At 41.2% G+C, this 22,862-nt stretch overlaps 1 protein-coding gene across 1 annotated transcript in view; it reads left to right on the forward strand.

The window, feature by feature from the left end:
- hmcn1 (hemicentin 1) overlaps nucleotides 1–22,862 on the forward strand; it is an 85,206-nt gene that overhangs the window by 40,988 nt on the left and 21,356 nt on the right. The window contains 40 exon segments of the mRNA XM_029430034.1: nucleotides 690–802; nucleotides 2,014–2,173; nucleotides 2,984–3,149; nucleotides 3,785–3,912; nucleotides 4,325–4,576; nucleotides 4,962–5,057; nucleotides 5,307–5,501; nucleotides 5,665–5,795; nucleotides 7,028–7,175; nucleotides 7,377–7,503; nucleotides 7,592–7,746; nucleotides 7,877–8,155; nucleotides 8,608–8,889; nucleotides 9,992–10,100; nucleotides 10,181–10,350; nucleotides 10,584–10,738; nucleotides 11,281–11,404; nucleotides 11,572–11,673; nucleotides 12,373–12,549; nucleotides 12,786–12,937; nucleotides 13,287–13,410; nucleotides 14,910–15,085; nucleotides 15,326–15,422; nucleotides 15,763–15,885; nucleotides 16,001–16,156; nucleotides 16,688–16,969; nucleotides 17,089–17,256; nucleotides 18,294–18,407; nucleotides 18,641–18,727; nucleotides 18,849–19,040; nucleotides 19,130–19,303; nucleotides 19,387–19,500; nucleotides 20,044–20,189; nucleotides 20,292–20,442; nucleotides 20,731–20,928; nucleotides 21,008–21,121; nucleotides 21,614–21,801; nucleotides 22,149–22,245; nucleotides 22,447–22,608; nucleotides 22,701–22,814. Coding sequence (XP_029285894.1) covers nucleotides 690–802; nucleotides 2,014–2,173; nucleotides 2,984–3,149; nucleotides 3,785–3,912; nucleotides 4,325–4,576; nucleotides 4,962–5,057; nucleotides 5,307–5,501; nucleotides 5,665–5,795; nucleotides 7,028–7,175; nucleotides 7,377–7,503; nucleotides 7,592–7,746; nucleotides 7,877–8,155; nucleotides 8,608–8,889; nucleotides 9,992–10,100; nucleotides 10,181–10,350; nucleotides 10,584–10,738; nucleotides 11,281–11,404; nucleotides 11,572–11,673; nucleotides 12,373–12,549; nucleotides 12,786–12,937; nucleotides 13,287–13,410; nucleotides 14,910–15,085; nucleotides 15,326–15,422; nucleotides 15,763–15,885; nucleotides 16,001–16,156; nucleotides 16,688–16,969; nucleotides 17,089–17,256; nucleotides 18,294–18,407; nucleotides 18,641–18,727; nucleotides 18,849–19,040; nucleotides 19,130–19,303; nucleotides 19,387–19,500; nucleotides 20,044–20,189; nucleotides 20,292–20,442; nucleotides 20,731–20,928; nucleotides 21,008–21,121; nucleotides 21,614–21,801; nucleotides 22,149–22,245; nucleotides 22,447–22,608; nucleotides 22,701–22,814 — 6,198 coding nt within the window.

Here is a 22,862-nt window from a genome sequence, read left to right on the forward strand (position 1 = left end):
GTTTGGTTAACGCCACAGTTTTGTCTCCGTTCACTTTAAGCGACAGGCACCCGCACTGTTGATTCTGAAGGCCTCAGGGCAGATTTCTTGGACCCTAGGCAACACATCATGGCTGAAATATGATTGGATAAAAGCTCTAACATAAAGGCCAGACCTACAAATCTCGATCTGAGGCTGGAAGCAGCGCAACCAAGAGGAAAGCTATGAAATGAAGAGAATAGACTATGGGGAATAATTTAATACATATTTGTGGAAAAAATATATCAAAATTAAATTTATATTCTGATGATGTTTAGGCCAGCAGAGAAGGCCTTGCTGGCCCTGACGGCCCGCCACTGTCAGTGTATAGTTACATTTGCCAATACCTATGAGAGCATACATAATGCAAAGTACATGCAAAGAGTGCAGAAAGAAGATCGCCATGCAATACTGGTTCGTACTGTACACTTTGTGTGATTTTGTTGTTTAGTTGAATCACATTTTTCATTTCCAAGAAGCTGCTCCAAGCCTCCCAGGGTTGATCTTTTCTGCAGATTCCTGGTGGCGTAAACACACAACAAAAAAAGACAGATAGAGAAGGAGGGAGGGAAACACACACAGACATCTTTACAACCACTAGATTTAGTTTGTATTCATAAACAAAACAATATTAGACTAACTGTGTCTTATATTTTTTCTTATGCTTCCAGTGATTCCTACAATTCAGTATGGCCCTCAGGTGTTCAGCACAATTGAGGGCACACCCATCACCCTGCCCTGCCGTGCCAGTGGAGTACCCACCCCGGACATTACCTGGGCCAAGGTATAGTATTGGCATTACCTATTTTAGTAGAAAGTCAGAGCCACTACTCTGCTTACAGTGGTGTTCTGTTTTCCTGCCACGGAAGAACTTTATTCTCTCCAGATATGGAAAATTATAAAAGAGAAACCACATGAAAATGTATGTCAAATATATAACAGCCAAGATTGCGCATGTTGCAACACATTTTGGCCCAATATCACCCAGATGAGACTCCGCAACATGCAACATTGGGAAAGCTCAATTTACAAAGTAAGCAATGTCATGACATCCCAAAGTCTTAATTATTTATTGACAGCTTCACATGTCTATGAGACATTTTATGATGTCTTGACTCACAAACTCCCTGCACAAATACACCTCTTAACTCTTTACGTATAAGTGAATGCTGTTATGTAGCTCATTTAGACTTGGCATGTATATTCATGTAGTGTGGTTGTTCAGTTTTGGGCAGAGCTGAGCTCAACTTGAAATAGTCCAGATGTGGATGCACTGTTTTCAACTACAAGGAAACGGGTCCTTTTTGTTGTTTTGTGTCAGGGTTGCTATATATATTTAGCTCTTTTGATGGGCTCTGGTAAGACAATAGCACATGATAGAAAACATATCTGTGTGTCTGTGTGAGGATACATGTGTGTTCCTCGTGCTGCTCCGTGAAATTTGCTCTGCCTGTGTCCATTAGCCTTTGCAGTGTTCTCGGTCATTACATGTGCACTGTTGTGTGTTAGTGTGTACGATAAGCCTCTGTGTGTATGTGGACAGTTCCTCCCTCTTTTCCATCTTTTTAATGCTAGTTTCTCTGAGTTGTAAAAGCGATGCTGTTAAAGTGAACAGGGCTACAGGGACATATGAAACTAGACCCTGCTAAGTTTTGCACCAGCTGTTAAGATGTGATTCCCTCGGATTCCCTCGCAGTTCTGTATATCATCAATCATGTCAAGTCAAGTAAGTCATGTCAGATCCAAAAGGACAGTCAACAGATGATACAAATGACATTTACTTTGTGTTTTGGTTTATTTGATTGTATAACTATTAACATTTGTATTCAAAGCCTATTTATTCAACAGCGGGAAGAAAAGCAAATCATACATTTAAGGACACTTAGTAGGTTAAAGCAGACTCTTAGCTTGGACATCATGTCAAGTGTTAATAAAGCTGAGTTAATGAAACAAACTGTGGCCCCTGCCCTTTCCCTGCTGTGATTTGTTTTGTAGGGTGGGAAGCTGCTGTACTTGGGTGGTCCAGCTTTCTCCCTGGATTCTGACAACAGCCTCCTCATCACCTCCCCCTCTGGAAATGAGACCGGAGAGTTCATCTGCACAGCTACCAATGCTGCCGGCCACGCCTCCAGGAAGGTTCAGCTCACTGTCTATGGTAAGCCTCAACACCAGCTAAAGACTGGATGTTATACGTAGTATTTAACTTCAACAATTTCTTATTCAATTAAGTCACTTTAGTCACAAATTTAGCAAGAAAATGACTCAAAGACACTCACAAAACAGGAGCTAATCATCATTATTTTGGCTTAATGGTTTCAATTTAATTGTAGAATATGTGACCATGTGCAGGTTTAGTGTCCTCAATGACTGTTGTTGATTCATAAAGCCAATCTTAAGGCCAAACTTCTAATCTTTGATGTCTCTAAAACCTGTAGTCACTTTACAGTCATGGCCCATTTTCTAAAGCAATTGTATACAGGTGTGAAAATGGGAAGCGCACCAAGCAAGTCATTGACTCCACTTTCCTCACAGTTCTACTTGTGCTACTGTCCATGTTCAATGCTCAAATGCTCCGATCGTCTCTGTGTTGGCAGTGATGGAGGAGGTGAAGGTGGTTTTCAGAAAATGAGCCATCCTGCTTTCCACTTTTTAATTTAACTGGTAAACATTAAAGTAACCTGGGTGTCAGCTATAAATTCAGGAAAATGTTCCTGCACAAAGTCACAAGTTGGCACATAAATGCATTATGAGCAATGGCAGATACGGTCAGAGAGGAAGGAACCATTCCAACACACTCATTGCAACAAGAGCAATTATATCAAAATCTCTTGTTGTCTTTTTCTCTTTAGAAATGAACCCTTTTTTGCATCTTTGTACTTTATTTATACATTGTCTTTAATTGTCACATACAGAATATATCTAGGAACATTGAATTGAGTCGTTGTTTCTTCGTATGTATGTTCAGTCCGTCCTAGATCCAATGTTGGTGGCGCCGGAGGCTCAGCAGAGCCAATGAAAATGTCAGTGATTGAGGGCGAGGACTCCATTTTGCCATGTGAGGTCCACAGCGTCCCACCTCCCACCATAAGTTGGGCCAAGGAGAGGCAGCTCATCTCCCCTTTCTCTCCCAGGTAAAACACATACAGAACCACACACAGCGCTGATGTTGTTCATTGTTAATCCAACAACCCCTTGTACACCGCTGAGCCGCAGTATTTAAGCCATTTTTCACTAAAATCGCCCTTATTTTTTCAGACCTTGCTGCTTAAAATACACCACCATGAATAATATTGTCCATTAAATATAAATAAACACTTGATAACATCATATCATCTTGGCTGTAACCTTAAAGTTAGATTTGAGGTTCTAAAAGGCTAAGAGAACCTCCGTGCTGTATCTCGGAACCGTTCATAACCTCAGGGTAGAGTTTGTGGTTTTCTAAAATGAATGAGTAATCATACTCTTCCCTGTGATCTGTTGTACCTACTGTCACAGCAGCTGTAATAGTGGTTGCTGGTGGATTAGTAAGAATTATCTAAGAGAGTCAGAGTATCTGTTTACTGAAATGACTGAATAAGTCATTGAGTGGAAAACAATCAGTATGTGTTTATGCTTGATTTGTAATTAAAAGCTTTTGCAAGAATGACTTTCACTGTACAGTTACGTTTGTGTGTGTGTGTGTGTGTGTGTGTGTGTGTGTGTGTGTGTGTGTGTGTGTGTGTGTGTGTGTGTGTGTGTGTGTGTGTGTGTGTGTGTTTCCTCCCAGGCACACTCAGCTTCCGTCAGGCTCTATGAAGATCTTGAAGACCAGAGTGTCAGACAGTGGACTTTATGTGTGTGTTGCCTTGAATATTGCTGGCAACTTCACACAGTCCATTGATTTGAGTGTTTTGGGTAAGTTCAAAGACCACTACTAACAAAGGTTTAATAATGATATTATAAAGGGTTCTTGAGCAACAATAGAAACCTTTTGAATGTTAGGAGTCCTGTTTGTTTTTGTTTTAATGTTTCTGAATGAATTCATTACATTTGTGATTTTCATCCCTGTCATGTAATTGATTTTGTCTGAAATAGCTGAAAAGCATTGAAAACTACCCATTACTCATACATAACCCAAGAGAGTTGAGAGATTCTCTTGCAGTCTAGACCTACTGTCATTTCGGATTACATAGAAAATCTTCTGAATGACAAAAGCACATAAACTGAAGAAGCTTAACTTCCAGGACATTGCACCTGTATGATAAATAACTTGCAGATGTAGAAGAAGTAATAAAGCTTTTTAAATCTGGTCCTCTGTCATCTGCAGTGCCCCCCAGTATCCAGGCTGGCCCCAGAGTAATCAAGGTGCCGGTGGGTTACCCTGTGGAGCTGCCCTGTGTGGTGCGAGGTGTCCCAGAGCCCATCCTCCTCTGGACAAAGGATGGTCAGAGCTACCCAGTATCACCTGACGGCAGCCTGGTATTGAGAAATGTGGGTCTGGCTGACGAAGGAATTTACACCTGCTCAGCCGCCAACACTGCAGGCAGAGACGAGGCTCAAATTCGGCTTCTTGTGCAAGGTTGGTTTTAGTTGTCTTGATCCTACAGACGTGCACTGTGTTCCTGATATGTATGTGTGCTAAAATGTTTTCAGAGTTGTATATGTCAATTTAAGTTTGATTAAACCAAATTACAAAAAGAAAATGTCCTTTTCCGACTGTCTTGTGTGACTTTAGTTTAAAAAAGTAAAACCACGTCTAATAATGCAAAGTGTTTTTAGTTATTCATGGCAGGAAAACATTACTGTGTGGATCAGGTATCTGCAGCACAAAACATTGTACACATGCATACTAAAACTGCTACAAAACTATCCACCTAGATGTTACATGCTAGATGCTTTCTATTGTGTAAAAGTATATTTTGCAGTGTGTATTTGACCTTGATAATTAATCTGTGTGTTTTCAGTACCCCCTGTGGTCGAGATATTGGAGCCCCCCTTCAACAGTCCTCTGCAGGAGAGAGTTGCAAACCAGCGTATTGCTTTCCCCTGCCCTGCCAAAGGTAATGGATCTTTCCTCCCAGCCCCTGATTTTATGAAAAAGAAGATGATTGAACAATTTGTTCCCCTTTGCAGGGTAACAGAACTTACCTACACTCCTATCAAATGTGAATTTTAGTGAGACAAAGTTACTTCTGCTAAATGTATAATCTATAATTTTGCAAACAATGATGACTATGTCAAGTATAATACATCATTTTCTAACTGCCAATGGTTTATTTTTTACATTTTATCCTTCTTCTCTGCTTCAGGTCTTCCTAAGCCAGTGATTCGATGGTCGCGTAATGGCCAGGAGCTGATAGGTAATGAGCCAGGTGTGTCCATCCTGGAGGACGGTACACTGCTGATTCTGGCTTCTGTGTCACCGCTGGACAACGGAGAGTATGTCTGTGCAGCCGTGAATGATGCTGGATCCACTGAGAGGAAGTACCAGCTCAAAGTTAATGGTGATTGACCTGTTCTTTATATTTCTGACCTTTGACTTTGGACTAGGTTTACCAGCTCAAACAAAGTCGTCATCACTGAAAACATTACTTTCTATCTTATATTTTGCATACATTTGATTCTGTGCAAACTAATGCTTAAAACTCAACGTTGACACCTCCACAGTGCCCCCACTTTTCCGTGATGGGGAAACGTCAGGCAACGTGTCGCTGGTCCTGAGCCAGTCCACCAACTTGGTGTGTGATGTCATAGGAAGTCCAACCCCTGTCATCACCTGGTACAAGGATGGGACTCCTGTAGGTGAAATCCCATTGAATAAGCTGTTAACATGGATTTTACTCTAAACATTTTGACAGTTTTCATTCACTTTTTATTGTTTGTTCAAATGTTAGTACTTTTTGAAAGTAAATAAGCACATCAAAGACACTTTCAGAGAGATTAGAGGAATACTTCACCCCCAAAATGATCATTTGTATATCAATTACTAGCCCTGTGTTATCTTGAATTCTTGAAAAAGTTTAGTTTTTCTTGCATGCCTCCACGTTGCAAGAAGAATCCAAAATGAATTTAAATAAAGCAACAGAGCACGTGCAGTTCAAGACGTCAAGTTCATCCAGTCGTATGCTCAATAATACCCAAACGCATGCATTTTTACTAAACCTTACTATTTAAAAAAATTATTCTGGTGGCAAAGTATTACTTTGAATAACATTCTGCCTTATAATTTGCATAACCTATACTTAAACTGTGGTCCAATAAATCATCTACAAGGATTGGATCACAACTCTACATGCATATAAGTAATTAGAAATTATAATGGTCATTTATTAATGAAAGTGCTCATAAAGACTGAATGAGCACTGATCACAGGGTACACTGTCCAACAGACCTGAAACCAGTGTGTGTGTGTGTGTGTGTGTGTGTGTGTGTGTGTGTGTGTGTGTGTGTGTGTGTGTGTGTGTGTGTGTGTGTGTGTGTGTGTGTGTGTGTGTGTGTGTGTGTGTGTGTGTGTGTGTGTGTGCAACAAAGACCAGACAGGCCAGCCATGGTGGCAGCATGGTCAAAGCAGTAATGACAGAATAATTATGATAAATTGATGCGAGAACAAAGAGTTAGCACTTTGCTGTAACATCCCGTTGGCTGGCTGCTTTTTGTTTCCTTGGCTGTCTTACAAATGATTACTGCTCGGCACAGATGGGAAAATCAGAGCACTTACTTTAATCTGCTAATTATGAGCAATCTAACGAAAGATTATCTCTGAATGTTTTTGGCTCTAAGCAACAATAAAAAACATTTCATGTTTCGTTAATTAGATTTCTCAGCTGAATAGATCTTAAGCTCTTAGACAGCAGTTGTTTTTCATGCCTGAATTGTAGACTGCAGCTTTTTCTTTTTTTGTTTAGGTCCTTTTATCATGATGTCTTACAATAAGCCCCATAATTACTGTCAGGCAGTATTTCCCTAACTGTAACTTATGCTGTTGTTTTGGCTTTTGTGTTTGATTTGATTTATTTATGTTGATCGACAGGTAGTTTCTAGTAACAGCATCCAGATTCTTGACATGGGAAAAACCCTGAGACTCCTGAAGGCAGCGACATCAAACGCAGGCAGCTACAGCTGTAAAGCGATCAACATCGCTGGCAGCACAGAAAAGGACTTCTTCCTGGATGTACTGGGTGAGTAAGGGCAGTGAGCAGTTGTCTATAGAAACTCCAAGTATTACTGGGAAAGAGATATATGCAGAGTTGTGGACATACAGGACTTAAAATTAATACCACATTAATGGAAAACAACTTTTTGATACATAAAAGCAGCAATATATGCAGGATTCTGATGCGTCAGCTAATATACAATCATATTCCCCCCCTGTGCTCCAGTCCCTCCCACCATTGTAGGGTCCGGCTCTCCTCAAGATGTTTCAGCTATTGTCAAACAGGAAATAAGTCTGGAGTGCAAGGTACAAGGATTGCCCTTTCCCACAATCCAGTGGTACAAGGACAGGAAGTAAGTGCCTTCCAATAATATAATATTTACTATTATGGTTCAAATGATCAAACTAGTTGATCATGATGTGTTAAACTTCTGTTTCTAGGCTGGTGTTTCTTGGGGATCCCAACCTAGAGGTCACCAACAGGGGTCAGGTTTTGAAGATAAAAAATGCCCGTCTTGGAGACAAGGCCCGTTACCAGTGTAGTGCCGTGAATACAGCCGGCAAACAGTCCAAAGACTTCATCCTCAGTGTCTACGGTGAGTTTTGACAGATCCTACGCAGTGAGGTACTTAACTGCAAAGCCTGCTCTTTATATGCTAACCTAACATGACCAAATACAGCTGAATTAGAAATCTCAGATTCATAATTGTTGTGCTATTGTTCCAGTGCCCCCCTCTATCAAAGGTTTTAACATGACCACAGAGGTCACAGCCTTGCTGAACACGGCGGTAACTCTGGAGTGTGAGGCACGCGGAGTGCCGCTTCCCACCATCACCTGGTACCGAAACGGAGAGGCCATCCTGTCCAACCGACAGGTTCAGTATGTTGAGCGAGGCCACTACCTGAAGATCCCTCGGACGCAGGCATCAGATGCCGGCCAGTACACCTGCAAGGTGACCAGTGTGGCCGGGAGCGCTGAGAAGAGCTTTGAACTGGACGTCTACTGTAAGAACCTGACCTCACATCTGATAATCTATACACATTTTCTTTTTTTCTGCGCTGTATGTCAGCTTGAAACAAAAGCTTTTAGAGACTCATTTTATGTGATTTAGAAAATCGAGAGCACATTGTGACATTTAATCAGGTTTCCGAGACTTAAGGCATTTGGTTTCACTCACAGAGCATAAAGACATTTGCAGCAGTCCAGAATAATGGCAAACAGCTGTGGATATTTGGCAAACTATTTAATGTGAAAACAAAATCCTTGATCCACGAAGAGCACAAAAATGGATACAGTGTGGAGGACTTAATGCATAAAGCAATTTTACATGTTGGCTGATGAAAGCCTTGAGTGTGAGATAAGAGATAAGAGATAAGAAATCAATCAAGCAGAAAAGTCCTCGAAGCTTTAACCCTCCTTTTCTACTGTTCCTTTTTTTATGCATCTTCCCCCCCAGTGCCTCCTACCATTGCAGGGGGTGATGACGGTCCAACTGAAAGGAAAGTGGTCCTCAGTAAGCCTCTGATTCTGGAGTGTGAGGCTGGGGGACACCCTCCCCCCTCCCTGACATGGCTGAAGGACGGAGTTCCTGTGCGCGATGGTGAAAGTGTCCGTCTTCTCGAGCAGGGGAGTAAAATAGAAATTCTTTCAGCCATGGTGTCAGACTCGGGACGTTATATCTGCGTGGCTACAAGCATCGCTGGAGAGAAGGAGGTCAAATACGACGTCAAGGTTTTAGGTATAGAAACACACAGAAATAGCTACAGTATATACTATACTGTCACTAACATGCACAGCACAGACACAAACTAACAAGCCCTTGACTGGAAAACAAGTGGGCTATCTCTGTTCGTTAAAAGTACCTACAATGCCTTTTTTAATTTTGTGAAGTATAACTTTGGTTGACTTGTTTGTGTGCATGCATGTGGCCATAAAGCTAAATGAACTGTAATGTAATGTAATATAATCATTCTGAAGCCTTGACTCTCTGCTCTTTCCACATACATCTCTTTGAACCTCAATTCTAGTTAGTTCTTTAATCAAATTGTTAGTGAAAATAAATAAAGATTTTTCTCCCCGCATAGTAAATGAAGAGCAGTTCAGCATTTAGTTCAAAAGAGATAAAAGCCAAACATTTGATTCAGCCTATGCCAGTTACAAAGACATCAGAGAGAAAAGACTTCAGAGAAGGTTGTTACTTTAAGTGTTCACCCAGTTACAAGTGTTTTATAGCTCCTAATTGCCAGGATATCTGTTTAGGACTTATCTTGGTCCAGGTTACTTAAGTCAGCACTGTAATGTGTAGAGCATTGGGGCTTGAGCTGTCATCATATGTTAGAAACTATCCTGAAAGCACTCTCTATATGGCTCCAAGTGCGACTGCGATAAGTCATGTTCGTAAAAAGTTGATTTACTTTGATGTATTTCTACCTGTAGCTCTTTCACAATGCTTATCATTAAAGCAGTTCTTTCTCCTGGTTATGAAACAGGTTGCACCAACTGCATGCAGCCTGTCATGTTTAGTTTATCCCAGCTGGAAAATAATTGTACCGTTGTCGGCAGGATATAAACCTGCACGGGGGGATCCCAATGGAGTTCTAGTCCATCAGTTTCAGAGCAAGAAGATTTTATCTTTGTTTTCCTCATACCACTTATCAGCAACAGGAAGAATAGAAATAAGAAATCAAAGAAATGGAATAACTGTTCCAAAGTTGTGATAACTTTCATTTATTTTGATCTGTCTCAATATAAGCAAAAGTCCATTTTGAAATGACTCATGCAGTCCAATACAGTGAAATGTTACTTCAAAATGTCACAGACATTTATTTATTCCATCCTAGTTCCTCCTTTCATTGATGGATCTGATGACGTGACGGACAGCACGGTGATAATCAACAGCCCTTTGGAGCTGGAGTGTCATGCCACTGGAAACCCTGCACCTGTCATCACGTAAGATCTCCATCTCATGCAGACAGAAAGATTTAATACACGTGCATACACACATTCACTGTAACAACTTTCTTTTCCAGGTGGTATAAAGATGGTAAACCAGTTCGACAGGGTGAGGGGTTGAGGGTGGTAGCCAGCGGTCGACGGCTGGTTGTTTCCCGCGCTCAGGTCCCTGACACGGCTCGTTTTCAATGTGTGGCCACAAATGAAGCAGGAGACCACGAGAGGGACTTCAATGTGGTTGTCCATGGTAAAATCTTAAAATGCTATACTATGTTTTGCAGTAAAATGTTGTGTTTTCTGACAACAAATACTGTAAATATGATAGTTTTGCACAAACTGTAATTGTAATAAATGTAATTTGTGTTTTAAATGCAAGCCACAGGGATGCTCCCACATTGGGTAAATACTACTCTCTGCCTTTTTTCTGAATTTACTGTTAAGTGTAAAATGTTAGTAACTCTAACCTTCTCATCTCCCCAGTTCCTCCCTCCATTCGTACCACCGGGCCTGCTGAACGTTCAGTGGTTCTCCACAAGTCCGTCAGTCTGGAGTGCATCTCCAGCGGCATCCCTCTTCCAAGTATTACCTGGCTTAAAGATGGCCGACCTGTCGACACAACACAGGGGCACCTTAAGGTTGGTTCCCTGAATATTAATTAATTAATTGTTATCGGACATACCACTGGAGTAGACACATCTCAAGTCAAACCCTACATGTAGACTGATGCTCCTAAAATGCTCCGCACATTGTAAGTCGTTCAAAAACGTTCAATTGTTGCTGAATTTCACATGAATAAAAAAGAAATACACACAGTGTTTTGTTTCAGGATGGGCCTTGATGGATTATTTAAATCGCTGCAATACGTTGCAAGGCAAATGTGTTTTGTTTTTGTCTTTCTAAATGTCAATTACAGTTGACTCTTTAACTTTTGGCCTGTGGTTAGTTTTTAGCATTGAGGACTATGCCTAAAGACACAGAAATGAAGAATAGCATTAGTTCAGGCAAAGCACTGACGTCACGCTTGTGTTGGCTGATTGACATCAGCTGTTTGATTCTAAAACTGACCAATTCTTCCGACATGTAGAATATTTTATAATGGTGACATTTTAACACTCAAAGTCATTACCAGTCTGAATTATGTGCATCCTGTGTGTGTTTGTGCTTGTATCTGTAACAGCTGGAGTCGGCAGGCAGAATGCTGAAGGTCACAGAGGCAAGACTGGAGGATTCTGGGAGATACACCTGCCTAGCCACCAATGCAGCTGGTGAAGCCCAACAGCACGTACGGCTCAGTGTCCATGGTAACTTAAAGATACACACAGCACTATCTCTGCATGTTTCTGTCCCCTGTCTCACTCATCTCCTGGTCTCTGTCATATATACATGTCTCTGCTTTCTGTGTCGAGGGACAAGGTGGAGACAGGAGAGTATCATCTGATAAATTATTGCTCTTGTGTGTGTCGCTCAGAGCCTCCCAGTATTCCCTACTCTGGAGAGATCATCAACCAGACCATCCTGTCAGGCTTTCCCACTGAGCTTGAGTGCAAGGCCACAGGCAGCCCATTACCTGGTAAGACGGCTCACAAACTTCCGCTGCGCTCACTCGCAGGCTCCAGGGCGTAGTTTCCTCTGAGTGCTGTGCTTGAACTGGCTGTACTGCTGCTTTCCTTATCTCTAACCATTAATGGAACAGCAGAAAATGGATCTCACATGACTCCCTACAGGCAGCTTCACTCTCTTTCCGTTGCCTTCCTGTCCAGTGTACAAGTTCAGTACAGATAGGAAGTCACTTTCCAGTGGAATTCAACACTTAGGATGTTTCTGCATTTCGCAGCAGGTGTTTCACTCCAATAATATGTTAAACAATGTTGCATGTGAAAAGATTTTATTAGATTTTAATCATCATTGTCTATTGTAAGTCAGCTACTTTGCTTTGTTTGTCTTTACATGATTCAATAATTAAAACAAAATTGCAAAAGAGAACACATAAAGAATTATTTCTAAATATCTTTAAAAATGTTATAACTACAAATAGTCGCATACAAAAAACATTGTTACTAGTTTATGAAGCACTACATAGTAAAATAGGTCAACATATGTCAATGTCTCTGATCTGCTTCTGTGTTTTAAACTCTCCAGATCTTTAAGGTCACTTGGAAATGTTTTTCTTATTTGGAACAAAACATTGTGAAGCAGTGTGTCTTTTGAACGTCATTTTCATGTGTTCTTTGCTCTATGTAAAGCACTGTGAATTACCTTTGTGCTTCAGCTATCACTTGGTACAAAGATGGCCGACCGCTGACAAGTGCAGCTGGGGTGACTATGCTGAAGCGAGGCCAGGTGCTGGAGATTGAACGAGCTCAACTGTCTGATGCTGGGATATACAGATGTGTAGCGGTCAACCTGGCTGGAGTTGCTGAGATATCCCACAGCCTGCAGGTGTATGGTGAGTGCATACATTATACTGACATTTGCTGATTCTTTACGAAATCAGATAAGTAGACATCATAACAATGTTTCTTTATAATAGGGAGATGACTAAGTGACACAGAGTTAAGATATGATTCAATTATCCACCTTATCCAACTTCTTAACACTCCGGCAGCATTGAAGAATGTTCTGTATTTGAATAAATGTCATGCATTTTCGCAATGGCAATCATTTCCATTTCCTTCCTCGCAGTGCCTCCGGTCATCTCCAGCCAAGGTGGTACAGTAACAGTTGTGGTGAACGAAGCTGCCAGGCTGGCGTGTGAGGCCACCGGTGTTCCTCTGCCCAGCCTCACATGGCTTAAAGATGGCAGCCCCGTGGCAAGCGTTTCACATGGCATACAGGTGTATACACATTATTCTAAAGTCATATCACTATGATTATATAGATTTGAATTAAATGGCAAAATATGGCATAATGTCAAATTAGACAAGAATTCAATTAGACATATAGGTACCGTACATTATATGCCTACATTTTTATGAATAGGCATATCATGTGATGGTATTATTCTGTAGGTTTTGTTCATGGCTGTGATAGTGTGTGTGTGTGTGTGTGTGTGTGTGTGTGTGTGTGTGTGTGTGTGTGTGTGTGTGTGTGCGTGTGCGTGAGTGTGTGTGGTGTGTGTGTATCTGTGTGTGTGTGTGTGTGTGTGTGTGTGTTGTGTCTGACCTGTATCTGTCTCCCTCCCAGGTGTTGTCTGGTGGCAGAGTGCTGTCTCTGAACAGTGCTCTGGTTAGTGATACAGGCAGGTACACCTGTGTGGCTGTCAACGCCGGAGGAGAACAACATAGAGAGTACGACCTGAGGGTGTATGGTGAGTAAATCACTTTTTGTAATATTTGTTACATGTACTATATATATACTATACTACACACACACACACACACACATATATATATATATATATATATATAAAGTTTGGACACATTCACTCATTGTATATTATTTATGTATTAATTGAAAAAATAATTAGGAGACATTTGTTTCCTTTGGTAAGTTGTTGGCAGGCATGCTTGAAAGAAAAGTAGTTATGTTTAAATTCTTCTCCTTAGGACTTCCTGTTCATAACTTTAATGTATTTTCTTTGTTCTTTTGTTTTACTGAGTAATAGTGATGGCTGACTGTTTTTCAAACAGAGCACCAGATCCAGCACAAAACAATATTTGAAAAAGTCCTCGAGCAAAACATGTGGCTGGAGAGGAAGTCTGATTTGACTAAGTTTAGCATTTAAATAAACCATGTCAGTTTTCTACACAGAGCTGAGCTTGATGGCAGATCAGTTGTTATACAAGTCTGATCAAAGCTAATGTCACTGAGGTAATAGGAGACACGTAGTTTATATATAGAGTCTGTGCTTGTGTGTGTCTGTCCCTGTCTGTTTGAATGTATGTATGCAGACTACAAGCATCCACATGACATGCATTTCCTCAGAAAGATCAAAAGGAGCTTGTCTAGAGAAATAAAGGCAGATTTGTTGTGGTAATTGCTACCATTCTTCTGTAGCTTCCTGTGTCTGGCCAAAGGCTGAGCTGAGGGCCTGTTTCTGTCTTTCCCCAATGACCCTACTGCAGGGGAAATTGGCCAGCTGTCATTTTCTAGACCAGGCCAGATTCACCCAAAAAGGGGGGGACTATTCAGCCGATAAACAGAAGCTTAGATGAACAAAACTGCCACTTGACATAGATGTCAAGTGTTCTGTTAGAATAGAGACATTGTCATTAATGGGCTGGAGACCTCCAGACATTTCCTGAGTTGTTACACAAAATTGTCAACTAACTATTTCCCACTGTTTGCCTCTCTGTGGCTCAGAAGTCCCAGAAATGTTATAAGAAATCTAGTTAACCGGTCTCAGCGACATTTTGTTGTCACAGTCACAGTCACAGGCCACTAAAACATTCTTATGGGAATTTCTTTGCTCCAGAGTCATTATGCATCTCAGTGCATGTTAGCAATTTGCATGGAGATTAGGTTTCACAAACGTCTTGGATTTAAAGCTTCTCTGATTGTAATACCACAAACAAATGTTGAACTGGTTTGATGATGCTGTCATAGCCCAAGATAGAATTAGTGCTTAAAGAGCACCAGATGCTCAATTTAACAGAACATGTGCATCTCAGGAAGCGATTACTCTCTTAGCTTATGAGGTAATATGAAAAGTTTACAGCAATAACGATGGCCTAGCGGGCTAACTTTCACTCTCAATTAATGAAAAGAGCATTTGAGTAATGTATTAGGTGTCAAATTTTGTTTACATAATTGTCTTCAATCTGTCAGGGAAACATTTTCAGTAGCTTGCCTTCATGTCTGCCACAGTGCCGCCTAACATCAAGGGCGAGGAGGTGAATGCCACGGTGATGCTCGGTCGGCCAGTGGAGCTGCACTGTCAGAGCGATGCAATCCCTCCACCGACCCTCTCCTGGCGCAAAGATGGCCGCCCACTCTTCAGGAAGCCTGGTCTGACTCTCTCAGCGGATGGGAGTGTGCTCAAGGTATAACCACAGCGAGACTTTATGAAACGGTTTTCTAAATCTTTTTGATACGGCTTGAAGTACTCACTTTGTTGTAGGTGTTATATGTTTCTGTGGCTCCTCCTAATCAAAACCTTTGTCCTTTTACTATTCACCTTTTTTTATTTTCGTTTTAATATACTGTTTCTTGGCTATACAGTTTAGAGTTTGTCAGGGTATTGTTACCATATCTCATGATTTGTTTATGGATCTAATTGCTAGGTCGATAGTGCCCAGGTGCAGGATTCAGGCAGGTATTCCTGTGAAGCCACCAATGTTGCTGGGAAAACAGAGAAGAACTATAACCTCAATGTCTGGGGTGAGTCTATCTTCATTTTTTGGCTTAATTTGTTTGTTATTCTGCTCATAAGAATGTGTTTGTGTTTGTGTCTAAGAAGCTGATTCTGACGTTGATTTTGACAAAAATAAAACAACTCGCTATGAAAGACTGCATGGGCCTGTTACTATATTTACCTGTTTTTAAACTGACTACTTATAACATTTTCCCTATTTACATTTTATTTCCTCTTACATTTTCAAACATGTCACAGCACTGTGTTAGGTTTTGCTCGACTCACTTTCGTACTCAGTGAAATGCACCAGCATGTAACTTCAATGAGATGTGAGCGCCTCCTTTTGGTGTCCTGTCATTATTACAGTTTCTCCCAGTGTCCGTGGCTCAGAGGACGTGTCTCCTATGACTGTGGTGGAAGGAAGTCTCATCACCTTGGTGTGTGAGTCCAGTGGCATACCGCCCCCCAGCCTAACCTGGAGGAAGGACGGTAAGACAACAAGAGCAAAAGGAATTTGCTATATGGACATTGTGTGATGCACTGAACACTGTGTGGGTGACGTGTTTGAACACCATACCTAACCTGTGCTTTGTGTGTGTCCCAGGTTCTGAGCTTAAGTCGGACCAACGGGTCAGGGTTTTGTCAGGAGGTCGCCAGCTGCACATCTCCAGTGCTGAGAGGACAGATACAGCTTCCTACTCCTGCACAGCCTCCAGCGCAGCTGGCACCACTTCCAAGGAGTACAGCCTGCAGGTTTATGGTACGTGTGTGCCACCAGATCTGTGATCTAGAGATCAAAGTCATTTCAGTTGTTGTTTTGTCAGAGAACTCTAATCAGTTACAGGCTGGTAAATACTTGCTTTAAATAGTTAAGGGGATGCTGTTAATGGATTTTATATGTCGGGAAGCAACAGTTGTGTGTTGAGGATGTTAAAAGAGGAAGGAACAGTCCACAAAAAACTTCTTTATTATTCTTTATTTCTAGTATTTTGGACCAGGGCTTAGACTGAGTGTAAGACACTAAAGGGATGCTTACTTTAATAAAACAAAAATCAAGAGAAGCATGACAGTTACAATGTTTAAAATGACTAACACATAATGCAGATAACTGGATACACTTACGATGCAACTGTCAGTTTGACAGAAAGGTATACGTCTATGCAATAATAAAATCTATTAAATAATGTGGCACCATTGACAATACATATTTAATATATGTTAGCTGGGCTATAAGAGCTTAGCATCTCCTGAGGGAGCATGAACATCAACTCACTTGCTTCTCTCACTTCAGTCCGCCCTTCTATCAGACGCAGCGAGGGTGACACCAATAACGTTGCTGTGACAAAAGGAGGTGATGTGACCTTACAGTGTGCTGCAGAGGGCGTGCCACGACCAGCCGTCACATGGCTGAAAGATGGCCGGCCTATCACAGGCCAGCACGGTGCAAAGGTCCTGAATGAGGGGAGGCTGTTGCAGATTAAAGATGCTAAGGTGTCAGACACAGGACGCTACACCTGTATCGCTGTTAATGTGGCAGGACAGGCTGACAGCAGGCATGACATCAGTGTACATGGTATGAATTATCAAATGTTTTTTAAATGTGGTTCTTCACTTTGGAGAGTTACAGTCCATCTCAAGGTCTGACATTTTCCTTTCTGTCTTTTTCCCATATTTCCTCTCCCACTTGTTCAGTCCCACCTAGTATAATTGGTCAGGTGCAGTTGCCAGAAAATGTGAGTGTTGTAGTGAAGAACCCAGTTGCTCTGAGCTGCGAGGCTTCTGGCATCCCTCTTCCTGCCATCACCTGGCTGAAGGACGGTCGGCCAATCAATGTTACGAGCTCTGTGCGCGTGCTCTCAGGTGAGTTACTGCTTGACTTTCTGGGCTTGATAAACTTGATTAAAATGTCAATAGTGTTTTAAGCTTGACCACCCCATGTTGTATGTCACATCACATATCAAACATCTATACAATTATTTTTTTGTAGTGTCCCATTCATGAAGGAAAAGATTCAAGGAAAGCAAGCCACCAAGAATATGAATAATAGCCCAGATTTAAGTAACTTGAACTATTTTGCTTACTAGGTGGGTTTTAAAGGCCAAGCAGTTATAATACATCACAAGTAATTACATGTAATAATAGCATCATTGCAACTGGGGCCAAATTAAACAGGCAGAGATTTGTGAAAGAAAACAAACAGGAGCAATTGCTTTTAACTGTTTTTTTAAACAATTATATACAATGTATTAGGTGCTTCAAAATTAAACCCCTTAACCTAAACATACTACCTAAATCGCTTGTGCACAACTAAAAGTACCATTCTCCGCTAAGTTGGCGCATTTAAGCATGAGCTCAGGATAATGGGTAGTGATAGCCTAGTGGTCGTGAGTTCAATACCAGGCTGCCACCATTGTACCCCTGAGCAAGGTACTTAACCCTGAGTTGCTCCAGGGAGACTGTCCCTGTAGTTCAATGTAAGTCGCTTTGGATAAGAGCGTCTGCTAAATAATGTCAAGGTGTTGAGTTATGTGTGAGATGTAGTATAGGAGGTTATTTCAGTGCAGAGTTCACATTGTATGTTTGTCACATGTTCTCTCAGGAGAGTCTCATGAACCCTGTTAAGACAAAGTTGTTTTTAGAGACAGATGCAATTTGTCTTGAATCTCATTCAAAGTGATTTGTAAATGTTTTAACAGCTGTGAGCCCCAGAGTCTAAATTCTTTCTGTTAATTGATCCCAATTTTGTGGGGTGACTTACTTTCAACAGACTTTAAATGTTGTTTAAACATCCATGGTATGTTTTCCTTTTATATATATAAAAAAAAAGGGCAGGTTTATGCTGACAGCCTTTGAAAACACTATAACAATAAATAAATGGCGATGATTGGCTTCTCTAGGGGGCCGGAGCCTGCGTCTAATGCACGCTGCAGTAGAGGATGCTGGGAGGTACACCTGTATCGTGTCTAACAGCGCTGGAGAGGAAAAGAAGAACTTTGACCTCGACATCCTCGGTAAAGATAATATAAAGCTATTTTAATATTTTAACGCATCATATTGAATGAAAATGTCATCTTCACTAAACCGATTAAAATGCATTTCAATAAATACAATAAAAATCTGTCAGGTGTGAAAATGTGTTTATATTTATAGATCCTATGATTTAATTTAACACCAATCTGAAGAGATTTTAATGAATGGGAAGACAGTGAGAACCATGTAATTGATTTTCAGTCTGATTCAACAGTTCCACCAAGAATTGTGGACGAGGGAACTGTGGTGGATACTAAAGTCAAGGAGAAACACAACACTACTCTCACCTGTGAGGCCTCAGGTAAATGACATAATACATACATCTCCACATTGACGTCTAAATCACATGTTTTGCTGATGAAATTTCTCAATTTATTAAGGTAAATTACATTAATCTCTAACATCACCTAATAATTTGTCAGGTAACCCTGTACCAGAGATTAAATGGCTGAAAGATGGACAACTGTTAGTGCCTGACAGACGACACCAAGTTCTTTCTCATGGCCGTTTTCTTCAAATCTCTGGGGCCCAAATTGCAGACACCGGCAGGTACAGCTGCCTGGCATCCAACAGTGCAGGGGAACGCAGCCGGCACTTCAACCTCAATGTCCTGGGTACAAGCACAATGCTTTTGAATATTTAAGATCAATTTAGAGGGTGTTTTCTAGGTTTCATTTCTCTAATCTTTTTTGTTTTTTGCCAGTTTCTCCCACCATTGCCGGGTCAGGTCCTGACGGTTCTTCAGAGGAGGTGACAGTAACTCTGAGCAGCCCCACCTCTCTGGCGTGTGAAGTCCAATCCTACCCTCCTGCTCTCATCACTTGGCTCAAGGACGGCACGCCGTTTGAGTCCAGTCGCAATGTCAGAGTCCTTCCAGGTTTGAGATCATATTCACATAACAAGTCGAACTGAATAGAAAACAGTAGCACGGTACATCATTCATCACCCGTGCTTTCACAGGTGGGCGCACCCTGCAGATTCTCAATGCTAAAGAAGAGGATGCTGGGAGATATACCTGTGTGGCCACTAATGAGGCTGGAGAGAAACTGAAGCACTATGAGGTCAAGGTTTATGGTGAGATTTCTGTTTCTTTGTTGTATCTTTCTTTACCAGGAAAGAAAAGGAGAGTACTAGGGTTGTGCTTGACTACAGGCTTTCTTAGTCAACTGACGCTCATCGGTTTTGTCAACTAATCGATTAGTTGATATAATCGACAGATCTGTAAAACTAAGTTTCTCCAAAAATAATCACGCAAAAGCGCCACTTTAAATCTTGTGTTTACCACAGATGTACTTTGTGTATAAGTGTCTTCAGCATGAAAAAGTATTAAAAAATGACCAATTGACTAAAGAAATCTTAGTGGACTGAGAACAAAACGACAGATTAGTCGACTAATCGAATAAGAGGGGGCAGTCCTAGTGAGTACACTATAAACATCTCAGTTCTAGCACAACCTCTTTCATATGCTTACATGAACAAGTGAACTGATAGTAATTATCAGGGATCTAATATTTAGCAATAATTGTCTTTGTGACATTCAATCTGTAAATTGATGATTATCATATAAACATACCTACATTATGTCAATGTAATCTAAAACATGTTTCTTGACTCCAGTTCCTCCTCAGATCAATAAGAATGATATCCCAGGGGAAGGACTGGCCCCTAAAGAGGTCAAGATCAAGGTCAACAGCACATTGACCCTTGAGTGTGCAGCTCAGGCCTTCCCTACCCCAGCACTGCAGTGGTACAAGGACGGACAGGTAGAAATCTGATTTGATTCCATGGGAGATTATGGGAGGAAAAAACAACAACCTATAAACGCTACTCTGATCCTTCCCTCTCATGCCTTTTTTCCTCCGCAGATCCTGCGGGCAGATGACCATGTGTCCATTACAGCCAACGGTCGTATTGCTCAGATCAAGCATGCTCAGGTGTCAGACACTGGCCGCTACACCTGTGTAGCCACTAATATAGCTGGAGAGGATGAGAAGGACTTTGATGTAAATATACAAGGTGAACTGGGTTGACTGATGCCGATGTGTTAACTGAGACTATTTGTGTATTTCATGAACTCAAAGAGAATTTCTCGTGCTGTTGTGTGTGTTTATTGTGAAACTAAAACTGCATGTTGAAAATGGTTAATAACTGCTACAAAAAGTTTTTTATTTCAAAATAATACCATTAATTTTAGAGTCAACATCCTTTGAGATAAATGCGGAGCCATAGCACTTTGGAAATAAAGTTTCCAAAAATGCTCAATGAAGGGCTTAAACTCTTTGCTTCTATTTTTTCCCTTTTCAGTTCCACCTCATTTCAACAGGCCTGGTGGAGTTGGTGATAGCAAGTCTCCCCCAGGCTTTGGAGGGGATGTCCGAGATGTGATTCTCAACAATCCTATCTCTCTGTATTGTGAGACCAATGCTGTCCCTCCTCCAACACTCACCTGGTACAAAGATGGACAACTGCAGACTTCCAATGACAAAGTTCTGATCTTGCCAGGTGAGTTGACAAATAAAACAGACAGAAAGAGAGGGAGCAAGACAGAGTTTATACTAACCTTTGACGGCCTTCTTCACAGGTGGGCGAGTTTTACAGATTCCCAGATCCCAGGCTGAAGACTCAGGAAGGTACACGTGCGTGGCTATCAACGAAGCAGGAGAAGACTCCATTCAGTATGATGTTAGAGTGTTATGTGAGTAAAAACACTTTTCAGTGAGTTCAACTCAGCTGGAGGGAATGTTTTCATTTACACAAAACAACCACGCCCCTTTGGCAGGAGGTTGCTGCCCATTAGGACCAAAACCTCCCGCAACAAAAAGAGTTTATTTCCATCTGCAGCTGGCCTCATCAACAAAACCCCCACTGACACTGACTCCCATCCCGCCCCACAGACACTACATGTTACATTAAATTAAATTCTCCACATCTGTCACAATCGCTCACATTAACGAACATCTTTTGGACTATTATCTCTGTACATTGTACATATTCTCTATAGATTATACTCTGAATTTTTGCCCATTCATGCATAAAACTATAAACTATACTAATGTACTTGCTTTTATTTTTTATTTTCTCTACCATGTTTATTGTTATGCACACAATTCCTTCTATTTCAAAACCTACTTGGCAATGAACCTGATCCGATTTCTGATTCTCTTTGTATATTTATGTCCTGCATCAGTGCCCCCGACCATACGGGGAACAGACAGCGATTTGCCTGATGAAGTCACAGTCTTAGTCAACAAAACTACCCAACTGGAGTGTCACGTGGATGGAAACCCCGCCCCCAAGATCACCTGGTTTAAGGACAGCCAGCCAGTCAGCTCTGATGGGCCACATAGGATCCTGTCCAATGGGCGAACACTTCAGGTAAACAACCAGGAAGCACAGATGGTTGTTCTCAACATGTCTCAATGCCCATTTTTTCACTCTACTATAATATACCAGTTTCCTATAAAAGGATCTGAAAATAGAAACCCTTGTATAATGTAATACAGTCAACAAAAGTTCCATGCCATGAATACATTTATGAAGCTTTTACTGTCAAAGTTCTGAGAGTAACTTTCAAGTAACTTTCTATGGTCCAGACACATCAGACAATGGAATATCTTTCCTATTAGACGGAAACGCTCCATCACTCAAATATATTCTGTCTATTTACAGTAGACCTGTACTCTTACTGGATTCTACATTTCTCCATATTTCCCAACCATCAGGTGTTGACTGCTCAGGTGTCCGAAACAGGGCGCTATGTGTGTGTGGCTGACAATACGGCTGGAAGTGCAGAAAAATCCTTTAACCTTAATGTTCATGGTAAGTCACATGTGAAATCGTAAATCACATTTACATGTGATTCTAATTTGTCTTATTTTATCAAGTTGTTGTGAAAAGAGGAACTGAAGATAAATTTACTCTCATGTAAAAAATACTGTTTTTACTTTTTACACTGTTAAAGACTGCACTCACAAAAACACTGTTTGCTGTACTGAATGTTTCTTATCTTTTTCCTCTCAGTACCTCCCACCATTATCGGCCTGAGTCCTGAGACTGTGACTGTGGTGGTGAACAACTTTGTGTCTCTTTCCTGTGAAGCTACTGGTTTCCCCCCTCCCACTTTGAGCTGGCTAAATGACAGGGGCCCCATTCAGGCCAACACCAATGCACTCGTCATGCCAGGTACTGCGAACTTGGGTCAGAATTTAATCAACAACACACTACATGATAACAGACGATTCTGAATGTGTCTGTGTGTCCATTTGTGCCTTCAGGTGGTCGTACGCTACAGATTCTGAAAGCAAAAGTATCTGACGGAGGAAAGTACAGCTGTGTGGCCATGAACGCAGCAGGAGAGGCTTACAAACACATCTATCTCACAGTTTTCGGTCAGTACACATCCACACTGTGTTTAATGTACACTGAGAGCCTGACTT

This window comes from Cottoperca gobio, chromosome 4, assembly GCF_900634415.1.
Source record: "Cottoperca gobio chromosome 4, fCotGob3.1, whole genome shotgun sequence".
In the NCBI taxonomy this organism is placed as follows: domain Eukaryota; kingdom Metazoa; phylum Chordata; class Actinopteri; order Perciformes; family Bovichtidae; genus Cottoperca; species Cottoperca gobio.